The 17031-nt window shown below is 36.4% G+C and overlaps 5 protein-coding genes across 8 annotated transcripts; 2 read left to right on the top strand and 3 right to left on the bottom strand.

Annotated features, from left to right (window-relative positions):
• Positions 1-531: 531 nt before the first annotated feature.
• LOC132199772 (1-acyl-sn-glycerol-3-phosphate acyltransferase alpha) lies at positions 532-3729 on the bottom strand. Its single transcript, XM_059624745.1, has 6 exons — positions 3471-3729; positions 3200-3384; positions 2674-2807; positions 1880-2061; positions 1631-1796; positions 532-1529 (listed from the first exon to the last, which is right to left on the bottom strand). Exons 2-6 carry the CDS (start codon positions 3382-3384, stop codon positions 1309-1311), a joined length of 888 nt encoding a protein of 295 aa, XP_059480728.1. The 5' UTR covers positions 3471-3729; the 3' UTR covers positions 532-1308.
• An 859-nt stretch (positions 3730-4588) lies between these two features.
• On the top strand, positions 4589-8748 carry LOC132199404 (protein suppressor of forked). Its single transcript, XM_059624077.1, has 13 exons — positions 4589-4700; positions 4766-4888; positions 5095-5289; positions 5387-5419; positions 6148-6245; positions 6308-6461; positions 6520-6753; positions 6806-6997; positions 7050-7241; positions 7297-7613; positions 7667-7763; positions 7816-8209; positions 8271-8748. Exons 2-13 carry the CDS (start codon positions 4817-4819, stop codon positions 8486-8488), a joined length of 2196 nt encoding a protein of 731 aa, XP_059480060.1. The 5' UTR covers positions 4589-4700; positions 4766-4816; the 3' UTR covers positions 8489-8748.
• Positions 8543-12490, bottom strand: LOC132199405 (DNA ligase 1-like). Of its 4 annotated transcripts, none has more exons than XM_059624082.1 (12): positions 12126-12490; positions 11969-12062; positions 11825-11906; positions 11537-11665; positions 11290-11475; positions 11068-11232; positions 10925-11010; positions 10752-10864; positions 10517-10690; positions 10283-10458; positions 9576-10161; positions 8543-9331 (listed from the first exon to the last, which is right to left on the bottom strand). In XM_059624082.1, exons 3-12 carry the CDS (start codon positions 11888-11890, stop codon positions 9027-9029), a joined length of 1986 nt encoding a protein of 661 aa, XP_059480065.1. In that variant the 5' UTR covers positions 11891-11906; positions 11969-12062; positions 12126-12490; the 3' UTR covers positions 8543-9026. The 4 variants fall into 4 exon arrangements, with proteins under 4 accessions (XP_059480065.1, XP_059480064.1, XP_059480063.1 ...); XM_059624081.1 differs by having other exon boundaries at positions 12122-12490; XM_059624080.1 differs by having other exon boundaries at positions 11825-11903; positions 12126-12489.
• Positions 12491-12629: 139 nt separating this feature from the next.
• LOC132199407 (uncharacterized) lies at positions 12630-13673 on the top strand. Its single transcript, XM_059624084.1, has 4 exons — positions 12630-12762; positions 12881-13005; positions 13093-13254; positions 13316-13673. Exons 2-4 carry the CDS (start codon positions 12913-12915, stop codon positions 13469-13471), a joined length of 411 nt encoding a protein of 136 aa, XP_059480067.1. The 5' UTR covers positions 12630-12762; positions 12881-12912; the 3' UTR covers positions 13472-13673.
• LOC132199406 (kelch domain-containing protein 4) lies at positions 13291-15754 on the bottom strand. The gene is made up of 9 exons (XM_059624083.1): positions 15537-15754; positions 15311-15481; positions 15022-15260; positions 14803-14969; positions 14590-14739; positions 14322-14537; positions 13905-14258; positions 13659-13852; positions 13291-13429 (listed from the first exon to the last, which is right to left on the bottom strand). The coding sequence occupies exons 1-8, from the start codon at positions 15645-15647 to the stop codon at positions 13689-13691; spliced, it is 1572 nt and encodes a 523-aa protein (XP_059480066.1). The 5' UTR covers positions 15648-15754; the 3' UTR covers positions 13291-13429; positions 13659-13688.
• Between the last annotated feature and the right edge of the window lie 1277 nt (positions 15755-17031).

Genomic DNA, 17031 nt, shown 5'->3' on the forward strand with positions numbered 1-17031 from the left:
GCACTTTTTTTTTAAAAGACAGTCATATAGCTGAAGGCCTTTAATTTGATTCAAATTACTAGGTGCTTTTAGTGCAAGCAAGATTAGACAATAATGGAAATAAAAATTTGTATCAATCGATGGAGACAATTTTGATTTCACAAGAACAGGATAATAAAACAGCAGCACTATTTGTCTCTAATTGTAATTATCACAGGGCAAATTTTAAAATCATAAGTGCAGACGTCCCTTCCTTAATTTTTTGACATAGATGGTTAGTTTCGAAATTCGCAAGCTTTTCACAATTATAATAATAAAACATTAGGTTATATAATATAATGATGCAAATCAATGAGTATTTAAAATTTTGTATCTTTAATCTTTATAGAGGCAAAAATCTCTCTATTAGTAAAATTAAATATTTTAATTTTGTTCAATAAATAAATTTGATACTTTAAATTCTATCATCATAAAAAAATCCCTGTTCATCATAAGGAAACAAAAGAAAACTTATTTTATCTCAATTTCCTCTATTTAAAATTTCTTATTTAAAAAAAAAAAATTAAGGAGTTCAAGTTGGTTAAATTATTGTAAAACTTCTGGCGTTAAGTTTGCTTATTTTCGTGTTTAGCAGCAAAACTTTGGTTAAAAAATGAAATTAGTAAATCAGTGGACATTGATCTATGGCTAATTGCTTAATTTTTCTGCTTTTTTGTAATCAATACTGAAAATTGTTATTTTTATTACTGTTATATGGCGCACAGCGCAGGAAAAAGGTTAATTAGGTCATCATTCTTAAAACTAAATTTGGATAAAAATGGAAAACAACGCGCAAGCAAATAAAGAACAACATAAGCCCATTTGATCAGAATGACTGATATAGGAATGAGAAATAATTTGGCACATATATCATGTGTTAAGTGATTAAGGGAAAAGTAAATTAGGAATGTGTAACTTTGTAGACCAGCTTAAAGTGACAGAAATTATAAATATTTGGTTGGACCGTAAAAAATGGCTGTCAAGCAAAATGCAATACATCAAGCACATTTTTATACCACCGAGTTTTCATTTGTACGCCTCTTTCAACTAAATTAATCATATCATACCTAAAAAGCAATAAGCGCATGAACATTTAATTATTTTGTTTCTTGACTTTTTGTGTTCTCAACTATTGGGATTGTTTCTTTTAGTATGTTAGTCTATTCTCGAATAGAAGAGATTTAAAAGAGGACTTAGAGGGTTTGGAAATCAAATTCCCACAAAGCTGTTTTCGTAAAACAGCTCGAAATATCACTATGGTGTGTGAGATTAGTTATTCCTTGTCGAATTTCATGACTCTTCCATTTTATTACCGTCCCCATTGATGATTTCCTTACTCTTGACGTTCCCGTCTGCTGGCTTGGAACGATTCAACTCCATCAAAACTTCAGCCGAGCTGCGATGAAATTCGGCAATCATGTCGTTTCGAGTTTGCTCGACCAAATTTGCGATGTCGTCTTTCCCTAAGCCGGTTGTGTTGATCGCAGGCAAACAGGTCATTATCACTCGCCCTTGAAAAAAATGTAAATTAAAATTTTAAGTAAAAAAAATTGAACTCATTTTGTTCTTTAAATAAAAATGAAATAATATAAATATTTTATAATTTCATTACCTTCGTCAAATGTTTTCTTTGTGTGGTCTAAATAGTAATAGGAAGAAAAAACAACGGGAAGAATTGGAATCTGGCCGGACACAGCAACATGGAATGCTCCCTTTTTAAAAGGCAACATAGTGCTGGCATTGTTTCGAGTACCTTCAGGAAAAATCCACAGTTTGATCTGAAATATGACGCAAAGGTTTTAGATAGGCGAGCAGCCAAAAACAACAAAAACAGATAAGATAATATTTGCACTTTTCGAACCTTGTTTTCCTGAATATGTTTTGTTGCTTGGTTCATCGACTCTCGGGCTTTATCTGCATTCAAGCGGTCTATGAAAACAAGGCCGCACAACCAGGCGGCCAGTCCGAAAGGCCAGGCGTACAGCAGCTCCTTCTTGGCCACCACGGTGCATTTCTCCATCACGGGCCACAATTCAAACATACCTGTCACAGAAAATTGTGTCAATTTAACTTGAAAACGGATAACTTCGGTGAAATAAATAGGGCAGTTCAAACTCCTCATTCGTCCCTAAACTAAAATGACCCTAAATAATTTGCATTTTTTGTTACATTCAAATCTAATTATGATGAACATTTGTTACATTTTAATTTTTTCCCCATTTTTGTCAGAAAATAATTTGACTTGGTGGAGAAAAAATTAATTTAACTAACATCACACTGTATGCGACTACAAGTAACCAATAAAAAATTTTATCTCCCATACTGATTGCTGGTTTTCCTGTTGATATTCTTTGATATCATTAATTAATTTATTACAATAAAAAGTTTTAAATGCCACTTTTCTTCACCTAATTTTTACCATTTTCTTGATATTTCCGCCGTACCTTTAAAAAAATTGAAAATTATTTTTAACATGTCACTCTTAAGGCATTTCATGTTCTAGATGTGCAAATTGCCGATAAATTTCACTTTTGGAGAACAAAAATAATACTAAAAAATTGCAATGGTTTAAAATTGCACAGTCGTCAAATTAAAAAATCTCCAATATCCGACAATTTTTGAGTGTGAAAAATGGTAAAAGATTTTGTAACAAACCTAGAATATCCAGCGAGCTTTGGTGATTTGCAACAATGACACAAGCCATATCTTTCTCAAGGTGCTCCCTGCCTCGCAATTCCCATCGAAGTCCAACAAGTTTTGAAATGTGCCGACACAGAAAAGATGCTAAACTGCAAAATAAAATGAATTAGGATATTTTAATATATATTTAAATCAATTTAAATAATGTTTATAATAATGTATAATGTGATAAAAATATATTTTTATTTTCGCTGCACCTGTTTCATAAATATATCTTAAATTATTGCATTTCAAGTTGATTCTGATTTTATTTTAACATTTAAAGAAATTACATTTTGTAATCAATAATTTTTTATTAAAATTGAACACTCAATAATGTTGAAAAGCACATTCTTTTTTTTAATATTAATATAAAGCAAATAATTTTGGTTGTGCTAATTATACCAACTTTGAATTTTTTTAAATTTTTAAAAAATAAAAAAAACTGAAATTTTATTATTTTTCCGTAATTTTTAAATTTAATTAAATAATAGGCACTTACAGCAAGTTCTTGACTTCTCCCGGACGGAACATCATTATGGGGATGACGAAGACGGCCGTGGTCATGACAAGTCCATAATAAAGGAAAAACTTCAAATAGTAGCGAAACTTGGGACTTGACTCGTAAGCAAAGGGCAGGGCCAGCAGCAGGGCCACAACGATCGCCTCGATCAAAGAAAACGCCATCTGAGAAGCGAGCAAATGAATCGTGAAAAAACCAAAGAACAAAAGTATTAAAAGGTCTCGGCAGGATGACGTATCAATGCATGTACCTTCAATGAGGCAGCGAGCGGGAAACTGCGCCAGAAGTTCTAGTCCATGGTGCTCGTCGAAGAAGGTTGGGGAAATTGGCGGCGGACGAAAGCAAAGTTGTTGGAAATGGAAAATGCCGTACTAAGAGAGTCGTGTACGGACGCTCGGTGTTTAGCTACCCCGGTGGAAAATCAATACACACCCCTTGCTCGAATTCCATCCCCCGCGACCCTCGTCAAGTGAGTCAGCTGACGAGGTTCCGACCAAAGCGCGACTCGAATCTCCACCCGAGTGTGTGACGTCACACTTGCGCCCGCATTCAACCTTCCATCAACACACCAGACTAAAAATAATTTTGAATAACGTTTCATCCAAAACCTGTATGCTCTGCGCCCATTTATTTTTTAGAGCAAGTATGGGTTTTTATTTTAAAATTTACGTGTTTTAATTGTAGACAATTTTTTTCTATCCGCAGTAGACTTTTTTTTTTTTTTTAAAAATAATAAAAAAAAAACTGCTTTAAATAATGATATTAATGATATATTTGAAGGAGGAAATTCATTTGAATTATATTTTAAACTATCATATAATTATTAAACGCATGAATCATGTTTTAGGAGTGCTCTAATAAAAACCAGCAAATTCACTTGAGAGCACAACATACCGCAACATACATCTTCAATAAATTTTAGATTTAAAAAAAAATGACTAAATAAGAATTGAATAAAATCGTGTTTTTTATCAATCGAGTTGATCAAAAGCAAACAGTAAACAGTTCTCGTTTATCGTCATTTATAGAGTATTTATAAACAACATCATGACAATCATCAATATTATTTTGGATTATTAACTTACAATCAGGCATACTATAATATAAATTCAGTTTTATTAGAAAAAATAAATAAAATCAGAATTGAAGATATTTAAAAAAAATGCTCATGGTCATTTGAAAATTCTGTAGTTAAAAGTAAAAATAGGAAAAATAACAAAATAATGATAATAATTTGGCACACGGCCAAAACGTGGAAATTTACCGCCTAAAGATGGCAAAATTCTACTTTCTGTCGTTTTGATTGGCTACAAGTCGTTCCGTGTTCCCCGTCCCTCCCTCCCATGCCCCGTTCCGCCATCCGTCCGCCATTCTCTCACTAGTTGTTCCAGTTTCCAGTTTGTTGATGTTGTTGTCTCTTGGATCGAGTTGTTTGCCGAAAAAGTGAATCGACGGCAAATTCTGGTTGTAGTCGCTGAAGGTAAGATTGTAAACCACAGTTAAACCGATAATTCGCCATTATCATAGTTACTTGCGAACTTTCAGGCGCGTCCAAGATCCTCTCGAGGTGATTTGCAAGAGAAACACAGTGCCGAAATGGCAACCCCAGTGGTGGCTGCGGCGGCGGCAATGGAGATGCCGGAGGAAAAAGTAGAAGTGCCTGAAGTGGTGAGCAAAGTTTTGAATCTCTGTCGAATGATCAGCTTAATGGCTTAAAATATATTATGAGCTATTAATATTGATTAAAAAGGATTTTTTCATCCTTTTTGATCTAACAATAAGAAATCATTAATAAGTGCATAATTACATGCAGTATGAAAATGTTTCCCTTCATTATGATGTTAATGATGATATTATTCTTTTAAATGCCACAGGAATGGGAGAGTGATAAATTGAAAAGGGCGCACCGCACAGTAACGGAGGTAAATGGCTACGACATGGAGGCGTGGAGTTTGCTCATTCGAGAGGCTCAAAACCGATGGATTGGAGACGTACGTCCTTTCTTCGAGCAGCTCGTCACCGTTTTCCCAACCACTGGCAGATACTGGAAGATTTACATCGAGCAGGAGGTAAATTTACGGTTGAATCTACATTCTAAATTCTAAATCACCAAGAGAAAAAGAATTTTATCTTAAATTCGCCTGAAATCATTCTTCTTGTTCACAGCTGAAGGCAAGGAATTTAGAGAGAGTTGAAAAGGTAAGGAATTGGCAGTTTTGACACTTCTCCTGAACTGTCAGTTTATAGCGAAATTCTCAGTTCATCTCTTGTGAAAATAAAAATACAATTTTCGCTTCTTTGACCACAAAATGTACCTGATAAGTGGGGCTGTGAGGACTATTTTGAATTTTTACCATGCTCAACAAAGACTGATAAAATGAGAAAAATAAAACGCTCAATTTCTTGGGGTCTGTTTATTTAAACTCTGTGTTAAAAGCTCAGGAGGCTAAAGCAAGGAGAATAAAAAAAAAAAATTAAGAGATAATCCGAGCTCAAATGAAACCTTGCTCTCGCCTTTTGAGTGAAATCCACCCTCTTGCGTGAAAGAGTGCAAATGAGTGTGAGAGTGTGCAGTGCGAGTTTTGACCAAACATATATTTTTCTTTTAATTCCTCGATGCAAAGATAATTACGTTAAAATAATTAAGATTGCATTTTTCTGTGTATCATAAGTCGGCCCGTTTTTAAATGTTAGTTAAAAAGACTTGTACTTTTTAACTAAATAAACAGCACTTATTCTATTAAAAATTATTGACTTTGCTTTTAAAATCGACCTCACAACCAACGTATTTTAAGTGGGTGGGCTTTTAAGTTATTTGGGTCACAAAGAAAGCAGCATGCAGAAAGGTAATTAAATTAAAATAATTTAATAATAATGCAGCTTTATTAACATTTAAAGAAATATTCTAAACTACTTCTATTTCACAGCTCTTTCAGCGTTGTTTAATTAAAGTGCTTAACATTGATCTCTGGAAACTGTACCTCACTTATGTGAAAGAAACTAAGGCCATGTTGCCTACCTATAAGTAATTTTACTCTTTGTAAAAAAAAAATGCGCAATATTTACCATTTGATTAATTTATTCTAGGGAGAAAATGGCTCAGGCTTACGACTTCACCCTGGAAAAGGTCGGAATGGACATCCAGTCCTACAGCATTTGGAACGACTATGTGACCTTCTTGAAAGCAGTTGAGGCCGTCGGGTCTTATGCAGAAAACCAACGCATCAGTGCTGTTCGAAAGGTCATTCATCACAATTAAATACATTTTAATGAAATGAAATTTTTTTAAATTTTAACAGGTGTACCAAAGGGGTGTGATTAACCCGATGACAAATATTGAGCAGTTCTGGAAGGACTACATTGCTTTCGAGCAGAACATTAACCCTATCATTGCTGAGAAAATGGGTATGGAGCGCAGCAGGGACTACATGAATGCTCGGCGGGTGGCTAAGGAGTTCGAGGCTGCCACTAGGGGTGTTAATCGTAACGCCCCAAGTGTACCTCCAGTCGGCACTGGAGAAGAAGTCAAACAAGTACTTAAAAAATTTCAGCTGATTTTTTTACCAATACTAATAAAATGATTAGGTTGAATTGTGGAAAAAATATATTTCATGGGAAAAGAGCAACCCGCTCAGAACCGAGGATCAAACGACAATTACAAAAAGGGTCATGTACGCCTACGAACAATGTCTGCTTTGCATGGGCCACCATCCGGACATCTGGTACGAAGCTGCACTGTACCTTGTATTATCTTCAAAACTTCTCCATGAGAAAGGGGTAAGTTTTTTCACTACGTTTTTTATTTTAATAAACATGTTTTGTTTGAAAGGATATAAATGCCGCTAAATTGTTTGGAGACGAAGCTGCAAACATTTACGAGAGAGCAATCACCACAATATTGAACAAGAATATGCTGCTCTACTTTGCGTATGCTGACTTCGAGGAAGATCGTGTCAAATATGAGAAAGTTCACAAAATTTACACCAGGCTCTTGGATATTCCAGACATTGACCCTACTTTGGTTTGTTATCAAAATCATAAAATTTCAAAGATTGTTAAATTTTTATTTTCCAAAGGCGTTCATTCAATACATGAAGTTCGGCCGGCGAGCTGAAGGCATAAAATCGGCTCGGACAATTTTCAAAAAAGCACGAGAAGACCCAAGATCCGGTTTTCAAGTATTCGTTTCTGCTGCCCTTATGGAATATTACTGCAGCAAGGACAAAAATATCGCCTTCAGAATTTTTGAGCTGGGACTCAAGAAATTTGGAGACAATCCCGAGTACATCCTTAACTACATTGATTACTTGTCCCACTTGAACGAGGACAATAACACAAGGGTGCTGTTCGAGAGGGTGCTCACCTCGGATTCGTTGGAAGATGATAAATCAGTGTAATTATTTTAACTTTGTTTTACCAATTCAATTATCTAATTATAACATTTAGCGAGATCTGGAATAAGTTCCTAGAGTTTGAATCAAACGTTGGTGATTTGACCAGTATAGTAAAGGTTGAGAAGCGACGAAGTGCAGTGTTAGAGAAAGTATGTTATTTGAAATAACTGATACTTGATTTTAATTGAAATAACTTTACAGCTCAAAGAGTTTGAAGACAAGGAGACTGCTCAATTGGTGGACCGCTACAGATTTTTGGACCTCTACCCCTGTTCTGTTGCTGAACTTCGAGCCATTGGCTATTCCTCCACTTTACAGGGCTCCCACAAGGGACTCAGCGCAGTGGGCAACTTGATTCTAGACGAGGAGCCAACAATTGCAGTGGCTCGTCCCGATTTTGGACAGATGATTCCCTACAAACCTAAACCAAACGCCCATCCAGGAGAACACATTGTTCCCGGAGGAGTTTTTCCGCTGCCACCGTCAGCAACTCACTTGTGCACTTTGCTGCCGCCGCCCTCCAGTTTTCGAGGCCCCTTTGTGTCTGTTGATATGCTGCTGGACGTCTTTAGTAAAATTCAGCTTCCAGATTCAGGTATGCCCTATAAACGCACACCCTTTCATCTGTTTGGTAATATAATTTTTTTGCAAAACAGCTCCAGCCCCACAAAACAATGAGAATGGATCGGACTCAAAGCTTTTCGATCTTGCTAAATCTGTTCACTGGATAGTTGATGACGAAGCTCAGACGGGCATTGTGCCTGGGAAGAGAAGAAAGAGAGGACTCGGCGAAGACAGTGATGAAGAGGAATTCACAGGCGCACCGCCAGTCAATGACATCTACCGCCAGAGACAGCAGAAGAGAGTCCGTTAAATAAGATAAATTCTGCATTTTATAGTTTTATTTTCATAACTACTGCAGTCTTTAATTGGTTGACAGCACGAGATGGTGCAATGAACTTAAGGTGTACTGCGTGCACGAACTTCAATTTTAGCATTTTGATTTGTTAGGCAACACATTCTATGTATGTATTTGAAATGTCAGTTAATATTTTGGTCATCAATTGAAATGTAATTAAATGAATTGTTTACTAAATAAACTTCATAGAACACAGAGACATGAACATGATGATGTTGCTCAGTCGCTAAATAAACCTAATCTTTCTGTATGAAAATGCACACCAAAAGTAGAAAACTTGAATAATTTTATTCGTTTTTATCAAAATGAAAATTTTTGCTGCATTCACTAGCCATTAGCAACTTTATCAAAATTCTGGCAATCCAAATCATAATACATTGACAAAAAATCTCCAGTATCGCAATATAATGCATAGAAAATTGTGCTTCATCAATTTAATATGCAGTGACTTCAATGTTACACACCTTTTTTAGGGTTAGGGGGCTTATATAACTTAGTCCAGTATGACACACTCAACATCATCAGGCTGATATATTGTAGGCCTCGGAAATGATTTTCGAGCTTTTTGAGTTCTTACTATAGACTTTGTCTCAGGCACAGGTGCTGAATGAGTCAATGATGGTTCAATAAGAGCCGAGTTGTTGTTTAGTGACAAGACATCTGTTGAAAAATTGTTTGCTGCTGCAGAGTCATTCATTTCACTGACCGGCTCATCATCTTGCGAAAATCCAGGCACTTGTGACTCAACTGAGACGATTATGGGGTTGAAGGAACTTTCATCATTTGCTGCAGTGTTATCTGGAAAGAGGAAAAGCTTCTCAGAAATTCATATTATACCTCAAACTGAACTCTTGATAATTTCTTCATTTTTCAATAATAAAAGTTATCTTTTTTCATTCAAAAAGTATACTTTAATTAAGTTTATAAATAGGTATGCAGACAACTTTCTTTTTAAAGTACATGAAATTTACAAGACATAATTTGCAAATGAGATGTATAGGAAAAACAGTGAACATTTAAGAATTAGCATAAATTTAAGTACCCAGTGGCCCATCAACAGGCAGCAAATCTTCAATCTTGTTAGGACAGTCTGCTTCTATACAAACAGATGAAGCTGGATCCACATCTGCCCCAAGATCACTCAAATTTCTCTCATCATCCCCATCAACCTCCATATCGGACCATGTTTCAATTTCTCTCAGTGCATCTTCCTTAGCACGTGTTGTACCCTGGCCATTTGCACTTGGACCAATAGGAACAGCTTGATCTGAAGTGCTTGGTGAAGTAGGGTCTGTTGTATTTTGGATGCTAGTGGGCACCTCTGGACCAGCAGGGACGATTTCAGTCTCATCATTTTCCTCTGTAATCATACCAAGTAATGGCTCTTCTGGCGAAGTTTCAGCAGGTTCATTTAAATCAATGTCCAGCTCTTCGTTCTCAAATGGGTCTCTACTTGATTCACCATCTTCACTTTTGCCGTGAACCGACACAACTTCGTAATCATCTTCGTCTTCTTCCTTTTCAGCTTCCTCTTCATTGATGTCATTGTTCTCGTTTTCATCGCCATCGCTGTTCAGCTCTTCCTCCTTTTCTTTCTCAGCACTCTCTTTAACATATTTCTCAAAGACCTGTAAAATTCAATATTCAATGTAAGTTTCCAAATTAAATTATTTGCAGGGAATAATTGAACTGGGATATTTTCGGACTAGATATTTTCAAGGCTGTAGACAAAAAAGTTGAATAATTAACCTCAGTTTCTTTTTGCTCTGAAATTTTCTTGTTTGCAGCCAATTTCCTCAAAAGTTCTGGATCATTGTCTGCTGGGTCATCTGGAGCATTGGCAATCAAATCATTGAGGGTCGACCTGAGCTCAATTGCCCTGCACTTTTTGATCTTCTTTCCAACAGTTTGAAATGCTTGACGGGCTGCAGGAATTTGGCAGTCTTTATATTTATTCAAGGAAGAAAATATATATTTGTTTACCATATTGTTCGACCTCATCTTTGGACATTCCTATGTTTTCCTCTCTATTGACTCTGGTAACAATGGAATTTATCTCTCGAAAATTGGGAAATATAATCTCCTCGTTCTGCCTGCTGCGATTCACAAATTTATCGATGGCAGTATTGATGGCATCGATTTTCAATTCAGATAATCCTTAAAAAGTATTATATGAAGATGAGAAGATTGAGTCTATTTCAGTGTTGCAGTAATTTACCCAAAGTGCAGATTTTAGGATGTCGAACTTTAATGCTCTCACCAACCTCCCCAGTAAGCTTCTGCAAATATTCCTGGATTTTGGTATACAACTGAGCAGCCCGTTCTTCATACCTGACACATTAAGAAATTTGGGAGTATTAAAAAGGAAAGATAATATTAAAATTGACATACTTCCTCTTGATAATAAATGCTGACGCTTTATCATCATTCAGATCCACTTCTTCCTCGTCCAATTGCTTGATTTTTGCAACGCATATCTGAAAGTTGATACCATTTCAAAATTGAAAATGATTCAGCCAAAAAATGAAACAGACCTCCAAACTATCCTCCAATTTCTTTAAGTGCAGTTCAATTCTCCCTAGCTTAGCATCTCCATTCACAGTCTTTTGTTTCTTTTCTTTATTGTTGGCTGCTTCATCTTCCTTAGCAACCACAGGTTTTTTCACGAAGCAGTGAGAAGTCAAGCTGTCATTGAATTCCTAGAGAAATAATTTACATAATTCAACCTGCTTTGACTGCTTAGGAGGGTTTCGTACCTTGACAAACTGCCACTTTTTCTTTGGCTCTTCTTGCACCAATTTGTGGTATTTAGAGATCAGTTCGTAGCAATTCACAGATTCCCTGAATTTCTCAGAGCATGAGAGGAATTTCTTTTCCATTTTGGATACTATTCTTGATGTTTCTTTCTCATTTTTTCCTAATGCAAGGAGTCCTTTTGTAAGCTGGAAAAATAATTTATTATTGCATTTTTTATCCACTAAAATTTGATTAAAAAATATGTACCATTGCGAGCGCCTCCTCGTTTTTGGACTTCTCTTGCACCACAACCTTTTCACCATTAGAAGCAGACTTTGATGACAACGCAGCCGGAATTTTTTGAGCAGACGTGGAGGGCATGGGCCCGTTTTTAACCTTATTAAATTAAAATAATTTTGCATTATGTGTTAAAAAGATTTATGAATGTACATAATAAAATTGCTTTTTAACTGTGGAAATAAGCATGCGAAAATCAAAACATTTATAAACTGTTTAATTATTATTTTAAATAATAATAATTGGATCTTATCTTACTGGGTCTGGAGCTTCATCTTCCTCATCATCGGACAGTTCAATAATCTCAATATCTTGGTCGCCCATTATTCATTCGGTCCTGCTTTTCAATTTAAAAAACAAAAAAATAAGTTAAGTGGTTGTTAATTAAACAAATTTTCATACATCTATCAAAGGTCGCTTTGAGATGTGTGGTGTAGAGTGCGGTAGACTGAAATATTGGTCTCCTAGTTTTGTTTGGAATTTTGTTCACGTCCACCTTAAAATTTGAGTGTCGTTCGTCGTTCGACTCTCATTCAACTTATGATTTTTTTTTACCTACAGTCCACAGTTTTCTTCTCACTGCTCTGCTGCGTTCAGGAATGAATAAATGCCGGTAGCTGTTCAGACTTCAGACAACTCTTATGGCATGTGTAGTGCAATAAAGTTACAAAAATGCATCAAGAGTCCTAAGTCCAAACGCAAGTGCAAGGTGGCCAAGGTGGAAGGTACTGTGGGTGAAAGTGCAGGCGCAGATGTGCTCAAGATCTGACTGATGAAACTGCAGATTATACTAATAATTGCAGACGGTGCAAACCGACATATCTAGTGCAATTGCCATGCCGAAATAAAATTCTTAAAATCCTACATGAACAGAACACGAACAATAACAAATTCCAAAAAGGCGGCTACCATTACAAGCAAGTGATTAAATTGAACCAGCCAATGAACGCTAATAATGAAGCAACTCTCAGCTCTCGACCAATGAAAAGCACAAACAGTAATTCTGTACACGCGCCAAATTTAAACATTCAATTCCCATTTGTCTCTTTCAAATTGCGCGGAATTATTTCAACAAATAGCGTGCTCGATCTTTCTGGTTTTATGAAGCCTGTCCTGCCAGGTTTTGCTAAAAAACGCGGGCACGGCGGGCAGATTGGTAGATACCATATGGGCATATGACATGACGTCGTCAATCGGTAACAAGCAAAAGCAATGTTTGATTGTTATTGTCACTACATAATTCCATTATATTCATATTCCCCTTATACCCTACCTCAGTTTTAATCAGTTTTTTGTTATTTAAATTTGAATCAGAACTCTGCTGAAAACTCGTGTAACAATTAAAGATGATGAAACGAGAGGTTGCCAAAACGAAACTTGTGCAAAGCACTTCGGCGGTGCGGAGAACAGGCTCACAAAGCTTGTCTTCTTCAAGCATGGTAAGAAAAATAATAATGTATTTAATAATTCATCAAGTTCAATTTCACGGTAAAATTGTCTATGTTATATTTCTTGTTTGTTTCCAGCTGAGAAGTGCCCAATCAATTGCCAATACTAGCGGAGACGCCAACCCAAAGCAAGTCGACCCTGAGGTTGAAACGGACATTATTTACAGCCAGTACCTGCATGCGAAAATGATGGAAAAAATCATGTCAGAGAAGAAGGCTGAAATTGAAACAGCCGTCAGGGTGTGTTTATTATAAATGTATTCTAAAATCAGTAAACTTAATGTTTTATAATATTTTGCAGGATCAATTTGCTGAGTTGCTGAAGGACGAATCTGGCCTGGAAAATCCTAGGGTCGCTTACATAAATGATTGCACGGAAAAGTTGAAGCAGCTGCGCCAGGAGTATGACAAGTTGCTTGAATTGAAAAAGGAAATTGATGAATTGGAAAAAAATTAATGCTCTAAATATAGATTTTCATATCGGTTAAAAACATGCTTCTTGATCTAAAATAAAAGCAAATGATTACATTTTTACTAGAGGTTTTAAGATTGTAGATTGTACTGAGATTTAAATTTACAGTTCGAATTAACATTATTTTATCCTTGATTATGGAATTAAAGTAAGAAAAGATAAATAAAATTACGCTTGTTAGCTTGAAGATGATTTTAATTTCTCAATCCGTGTCCATTGCTGTTTCTTCATTGTCTTCGTCTTCATCCTCATCATCTTCCTCCTCAGAATCATCTTCTGAAGAAGAGCTGCTTCCAGAATCGACCCAGTCTTCAGGAGAAATTTCACTCACCAATAACGTTTGCCATTCATCCAACTTGTGGACGTCTAAAAAATTTTATGCTGTAAAATCAGTTTTTATTAGACTTTTTTTGAATACCTAAGCTGTAAAGGTCTGAGAACGTCAGCTGCTTGTCACCCTCTTCGTACTGACCTCCGTACAAGAAAATCTTTCCTTGCTTAAAAACTACCCCTGCAGACATACGACTTGACGGATGAAAAACAACAGGACCTCCAGCAGATGGTTGGGTGCCACCGACGGTGGTCTGGGCCACTGGACCTGGTCCCACGGTGACCTTGAAAATGCCATCGTCACTGGTCACAAGGGGCAGAGGTTCCTCTTCCATTTTCTGCTGCTCCTCCTCGTCATCATCAATTTCTTCTTCGTTACCTTCACCTTCCTTCTTTCTCCTGCGTAACCTTTTGGTTTGGTCCTTCTTTCCACTCAGGGTAACTGGAAAATTTATAAAGTAATTTAAAATAAATAGGAATTATGCATTATAAATATGAAATATACCTGTTCTCCAAACATTGCTCTCCAAGTCAACAAAGTACGAATCGTTCAAAAATGTTCCGGACAAATCTTCTTCACCCTCTTCGTCTCGAACTCCTCCGAAGGCAAAAGCTCTTCCGCTTGGCATCACTGTGAACGCCATGCCTGACCTTGGCAAGGGCGAAACTCCCCCAGTCTTCACAGACACCCATTTCCACTTGGTCCCGGTTTCATCTCCCTCTGAAAAAAAGTAAATAAAATTTCATGCTGCAGGTATTCTAAACAAACGTACTGTCTGGTGTGAGAAGGAAGGCATCTGTGTGCATGACGCCCTTGTCCACATCCTTTTTGACCTTGACCTTGCTGTATCCGCCACACACCAAAATCTTGCCACTGGGCAGAGCAGCCATTATGCAAGCTGATCTTGGCGGAGGAGGAATGCCTAGATTTCGGATAGTTAAATTCTATCAACATCTAATTCAACTTATTCACATGTAATTTATACCTGTAGGTTCTAGTTTTTTCCATTTGTAATCTTTCAAGTCAAACGAGTAAACATCATTAAAATACTTAAAGTTAATAGTGTTGTCGTGGTATCCTCCAAACAGGATGATCTGTTTCTTGTTCACAACCATCCTGTGACCACTTCTGGCCGAGGGACCTCCAGGACAGCTGGAAATTATAAATTAGTACAAAAATAAAAATTAAATCCTTATTGTATAACTTAATCTTTTGCCAGCGCTTTTCGCCCAAGTGGTGAACCCAAAGATCATTGTAATGGTAGAACTGTGACTGGCTGGGACTTATGAACTCTCCACCAAAAAGCCACAACTGTCCGCCCTTTCCTCCAGGCACTGCAACCATTTGATGACCACTTCGAGGCGCAGGACCTCCAGGCACCTTCAAGCAGGACCACGAATTTTTTGCGATGTTGAAGTTCACAATGTCATTGTACATCACAGTCTGTAAAAAAACAATTGGATTTATTTCAAAATAAGATAAAAATATCCTACTTTTTGGCCATTGAAAAACTCTCCGCCAAAGAGGATCAACTCGTCCTTTTCAGGGTGGGCCACAAAAGCGAAACTTGATCTCTTTAGTGGCCTATCAATGGCAGCTTCAGTGACTGCCTGCTTCTTTTTCTCCTCCATCTCAATCTGAGCCACAATTGATTCAACATCTTCCTAAAATTATAAAATATTAACTCCTGAAAATCTATAGAAAATAATTAAACAAAACCTCTCCTAAATCGGCCAAGTCCTTCTTCTGTTTTTTGGACAGTTTCTTTTCAGTTTTTACGGCGGTTTTTTCTGCACCTTTTCCTTTCTTATTCTGCTTATTCTTGCCCATTTTTCTGGCAACTTTAGAAGTATGTATGATCTAACTAAACGACCAAAGGTAGAAAAATTGCAAATTAACTTCAGAAATGACCGGTCAGGCGTCTGCCATGTGGGTAATCAAAAATCAAAACAAGACCACTCCTTCTTATTTCCAGTTCTGCCAATTATGAGCGGGAATCAGGAATGAACCGAGACGATCGCAGTTCACGCGCCACATCACTGCATGACCGATACAAAGATTACAATAATATATAATCCTAAATTTTTTTAGAGATAAAAAGTTAGATGTTTTATAAATTAATAGAGCTGGCTGAATGGTCCCCACCAGAGCCAAAATTTAAATCAACAACAAACAACAACAACAACAAAGCGCCAAACGTCTCTAATATGACAATAATTAGAAATAATAGAATAAAACTAATAATTAAAGCTAATTAACCTATTTAAAACAAACTTAAAAATTATATTTTATCTATTTAACTAAAGTTTTGTATTATTAGTATTTGGTTTTGGTTTCGCTTATAAGATATAATTATAAGAAATTAAATTAATTTTCCTAATTTTCTTCTCAAATAAATAATATGCCAGCTTCAAATATGAAACAAAAATTTTTAGAATGATATAAGAATATCATAAACACATTTTAATCCTAATTTATTATATCTTATAATATTTGGATTTAGAAAATCACAAAAATAACAATATTCCAATGTTTCAAAACATGCTTTTTATTAACACTTTGTTATTATAAGATTTTAAAGCTCACGGCACATATTTGTGAATGCGCAAAAAATATACTACGCAATATAAACAAGTTATTGTTATTTTATTTTTTATTAAGTAGTGCCCTTAAACGCTCCTGCGGGCGGAACTCTCTCGTTTCGGGTGTACCACACACAAAACTGCGGCGATCACAACACAACACGGAATAATTATTAAAAGAATGCGACCCACGCCGAATTTGTATGACATCAGTGCGAGTGGGCTGTTGATGCGGTGGTGTGTGCAAATGTGGTCGTGGGCAGAACCAGATCTCACTCGCGGCTGTTATTTCATTGTTGTGTCTCTTCTGCGCGCACACAAACAGATTTTCCTGACGGCTCGACCCACAACCGCTGTGGTCCAGCAGGTGAAATTAATATTTCATTATGCACGCGCGTGATCCGACCCTAACGACTCGCTCTCGGGCCTCTAAGGAGAAACGGAGCTGTGTGGGTGGATGGAGTACAAATTAAATGTGAAAAAATTAATTGCTCAACTGGACGAATAAATTATTGATTCTGAAAATTTGAAAATTTCAGTAAAAAAAAAATATATAATTAATTATAAATAAAAGGCCGCTCCATAATATTTATTTTTAATGCTCCTCGCTTGAAGACAAAAGTTTCACTGCG

This window comes from Neocloeon triangulifer, unplaced genomic scaffold (genome assembly GCF_031216515.1).
Source record: "Neocloeon triangulifer isolate White Clay Creek 2 clone unplaced genomic scaffold, ASM3121651v1 ptg000014l, whole genome shotgun sequence".
In the NCBI taxonomy this organism is placed as follows: Eukaryota; Metazoa; Arthropoda; class Insecta; order Ephemeroptera; family Baetidae; genus Neocloeon; species Neocloeon triangulifer.

What these genes read in the sequence shown, in the direction of transcription:
- LOC132199772 (XM_059624745.1), bottom strand. Translation starts at nt 3,384, where the DNA reads ATGGCGTTTTCTTTGATCGAGGCGATCGTTGTGGCCCTGCTGCTGGCC. An exon ending in AAGCTCGCTGGATATTCTAG is followed by an intron (nt 2,062 to 2,673) that starts GTTTGTTACAAA and finishes TTTCTGTGACAG; the next exon opens with GTATGTTTGAATTGTGGCCC. An exon ending in AACATATTCAGGAAAACAAG is followed by an intron (nt 1,797 to 1,879) that starts GTTCGAAAAGTG and finishes GTCATATTTCAG; the next exon opens with ATCAAACTGTGGATTTTTCC.
- LOC132199404 (XM_059624077.1), top strand. Translation starts at nt 4,817, where the DNA reads ATGGCAACCCCAGTGGTGGCTGCGGCGGCGGCAATGGAGATGCCGGAG. An exon ending in GCATCAGTGCTGTTCGAAAG is followed by an intron (nt 6,462 to 6,519) that starts GTCATTCATCAC and finishes AAATTTTAACAG; the next exon opens with GTGTACCAAAGGGGTGTGAT. An exon ending in AATTCAGCTTCCAGATTCAG is followed by an intron (nt 8,210 to 8,270) that starts GTATGCCCTATA and finishes TTTGCAAAACAG; the next exon opens with CTCCAGCCCCACAAAACAAT.
- LOC132199405 (XM_059624082.1), bottom strand. Translation starts at nt 11,890, where the DNA reads ATGGGCGACCAAGATATTGAGATTATTGAACTGTCCGATGATGAGGAA. An exon ending in TCCTAAAATCTGCACTTTGG is followed by an intron (nt 10,691 to 10,751) that starts GTAAATTACTGC and finishes ATACTTTTTAAG; the next exon opens with GATTATCTGAATTGAAAATC. An exon ending in CAGAGCAAAAAGAAACTGAG is followed by an intron (nt 10,162 to 10,282) that starts GTTAATTATTCA and finishes TGAATTTTACAG; the next exon opens with GTCTTTGAGAAATATGTTAA.
- LOC132199407 (XM_059624084.1), top strand. Translation starts at nt 12,913, where the DNA reads ATGATGAAACGAGAGGTTGCCAAAACGAAACTTGTGCAAAGCACTTCG. An exon ending in GCTTGTCTTCTTCAAGCATG is followed by an intron (nt 13,006 to 13,092) that starts GTAAGAAAAATA and finishes GTTTGTTTCCAG; the next exon opens with CTGAGAAGTGCCCAATCAAT. An exon ending in AAATTGAAACAGCCGTCAGG is followed by an intron (nt 13,255 to 13,315) that starts GTGTGTTTATTA and finishes AATATTTTGCAG; the next exon opens with GATCAATTTGCTGAGTTGCT.
- LOC132199406 (XM_059624083.1), bottom strand. Translation starts at nt 15,647, where the DNA reads ATGGGCAAGAATAAGCAGAATAAGAAAGGAAAAGGTGCAGAAAAAACC. An exon ending in AAGCGCTGGCAAAAGATTAA is followed by an intron (nt 14,970 to 15,021) that starts GTTATACAATAA and finishes TATAATTTCCAG; the next exon opens with CTGTCCTGGAGGTCCCTCGG. An exon ending in GAGCAATGTTTGGAGAACAG is followed by an intron (nt 14,259 to 14,321) that starts GTATATTTCATA and finishes TAAATTTTCCAG; the next exon opens with TTACCCTGAGTGGAAAGAAG.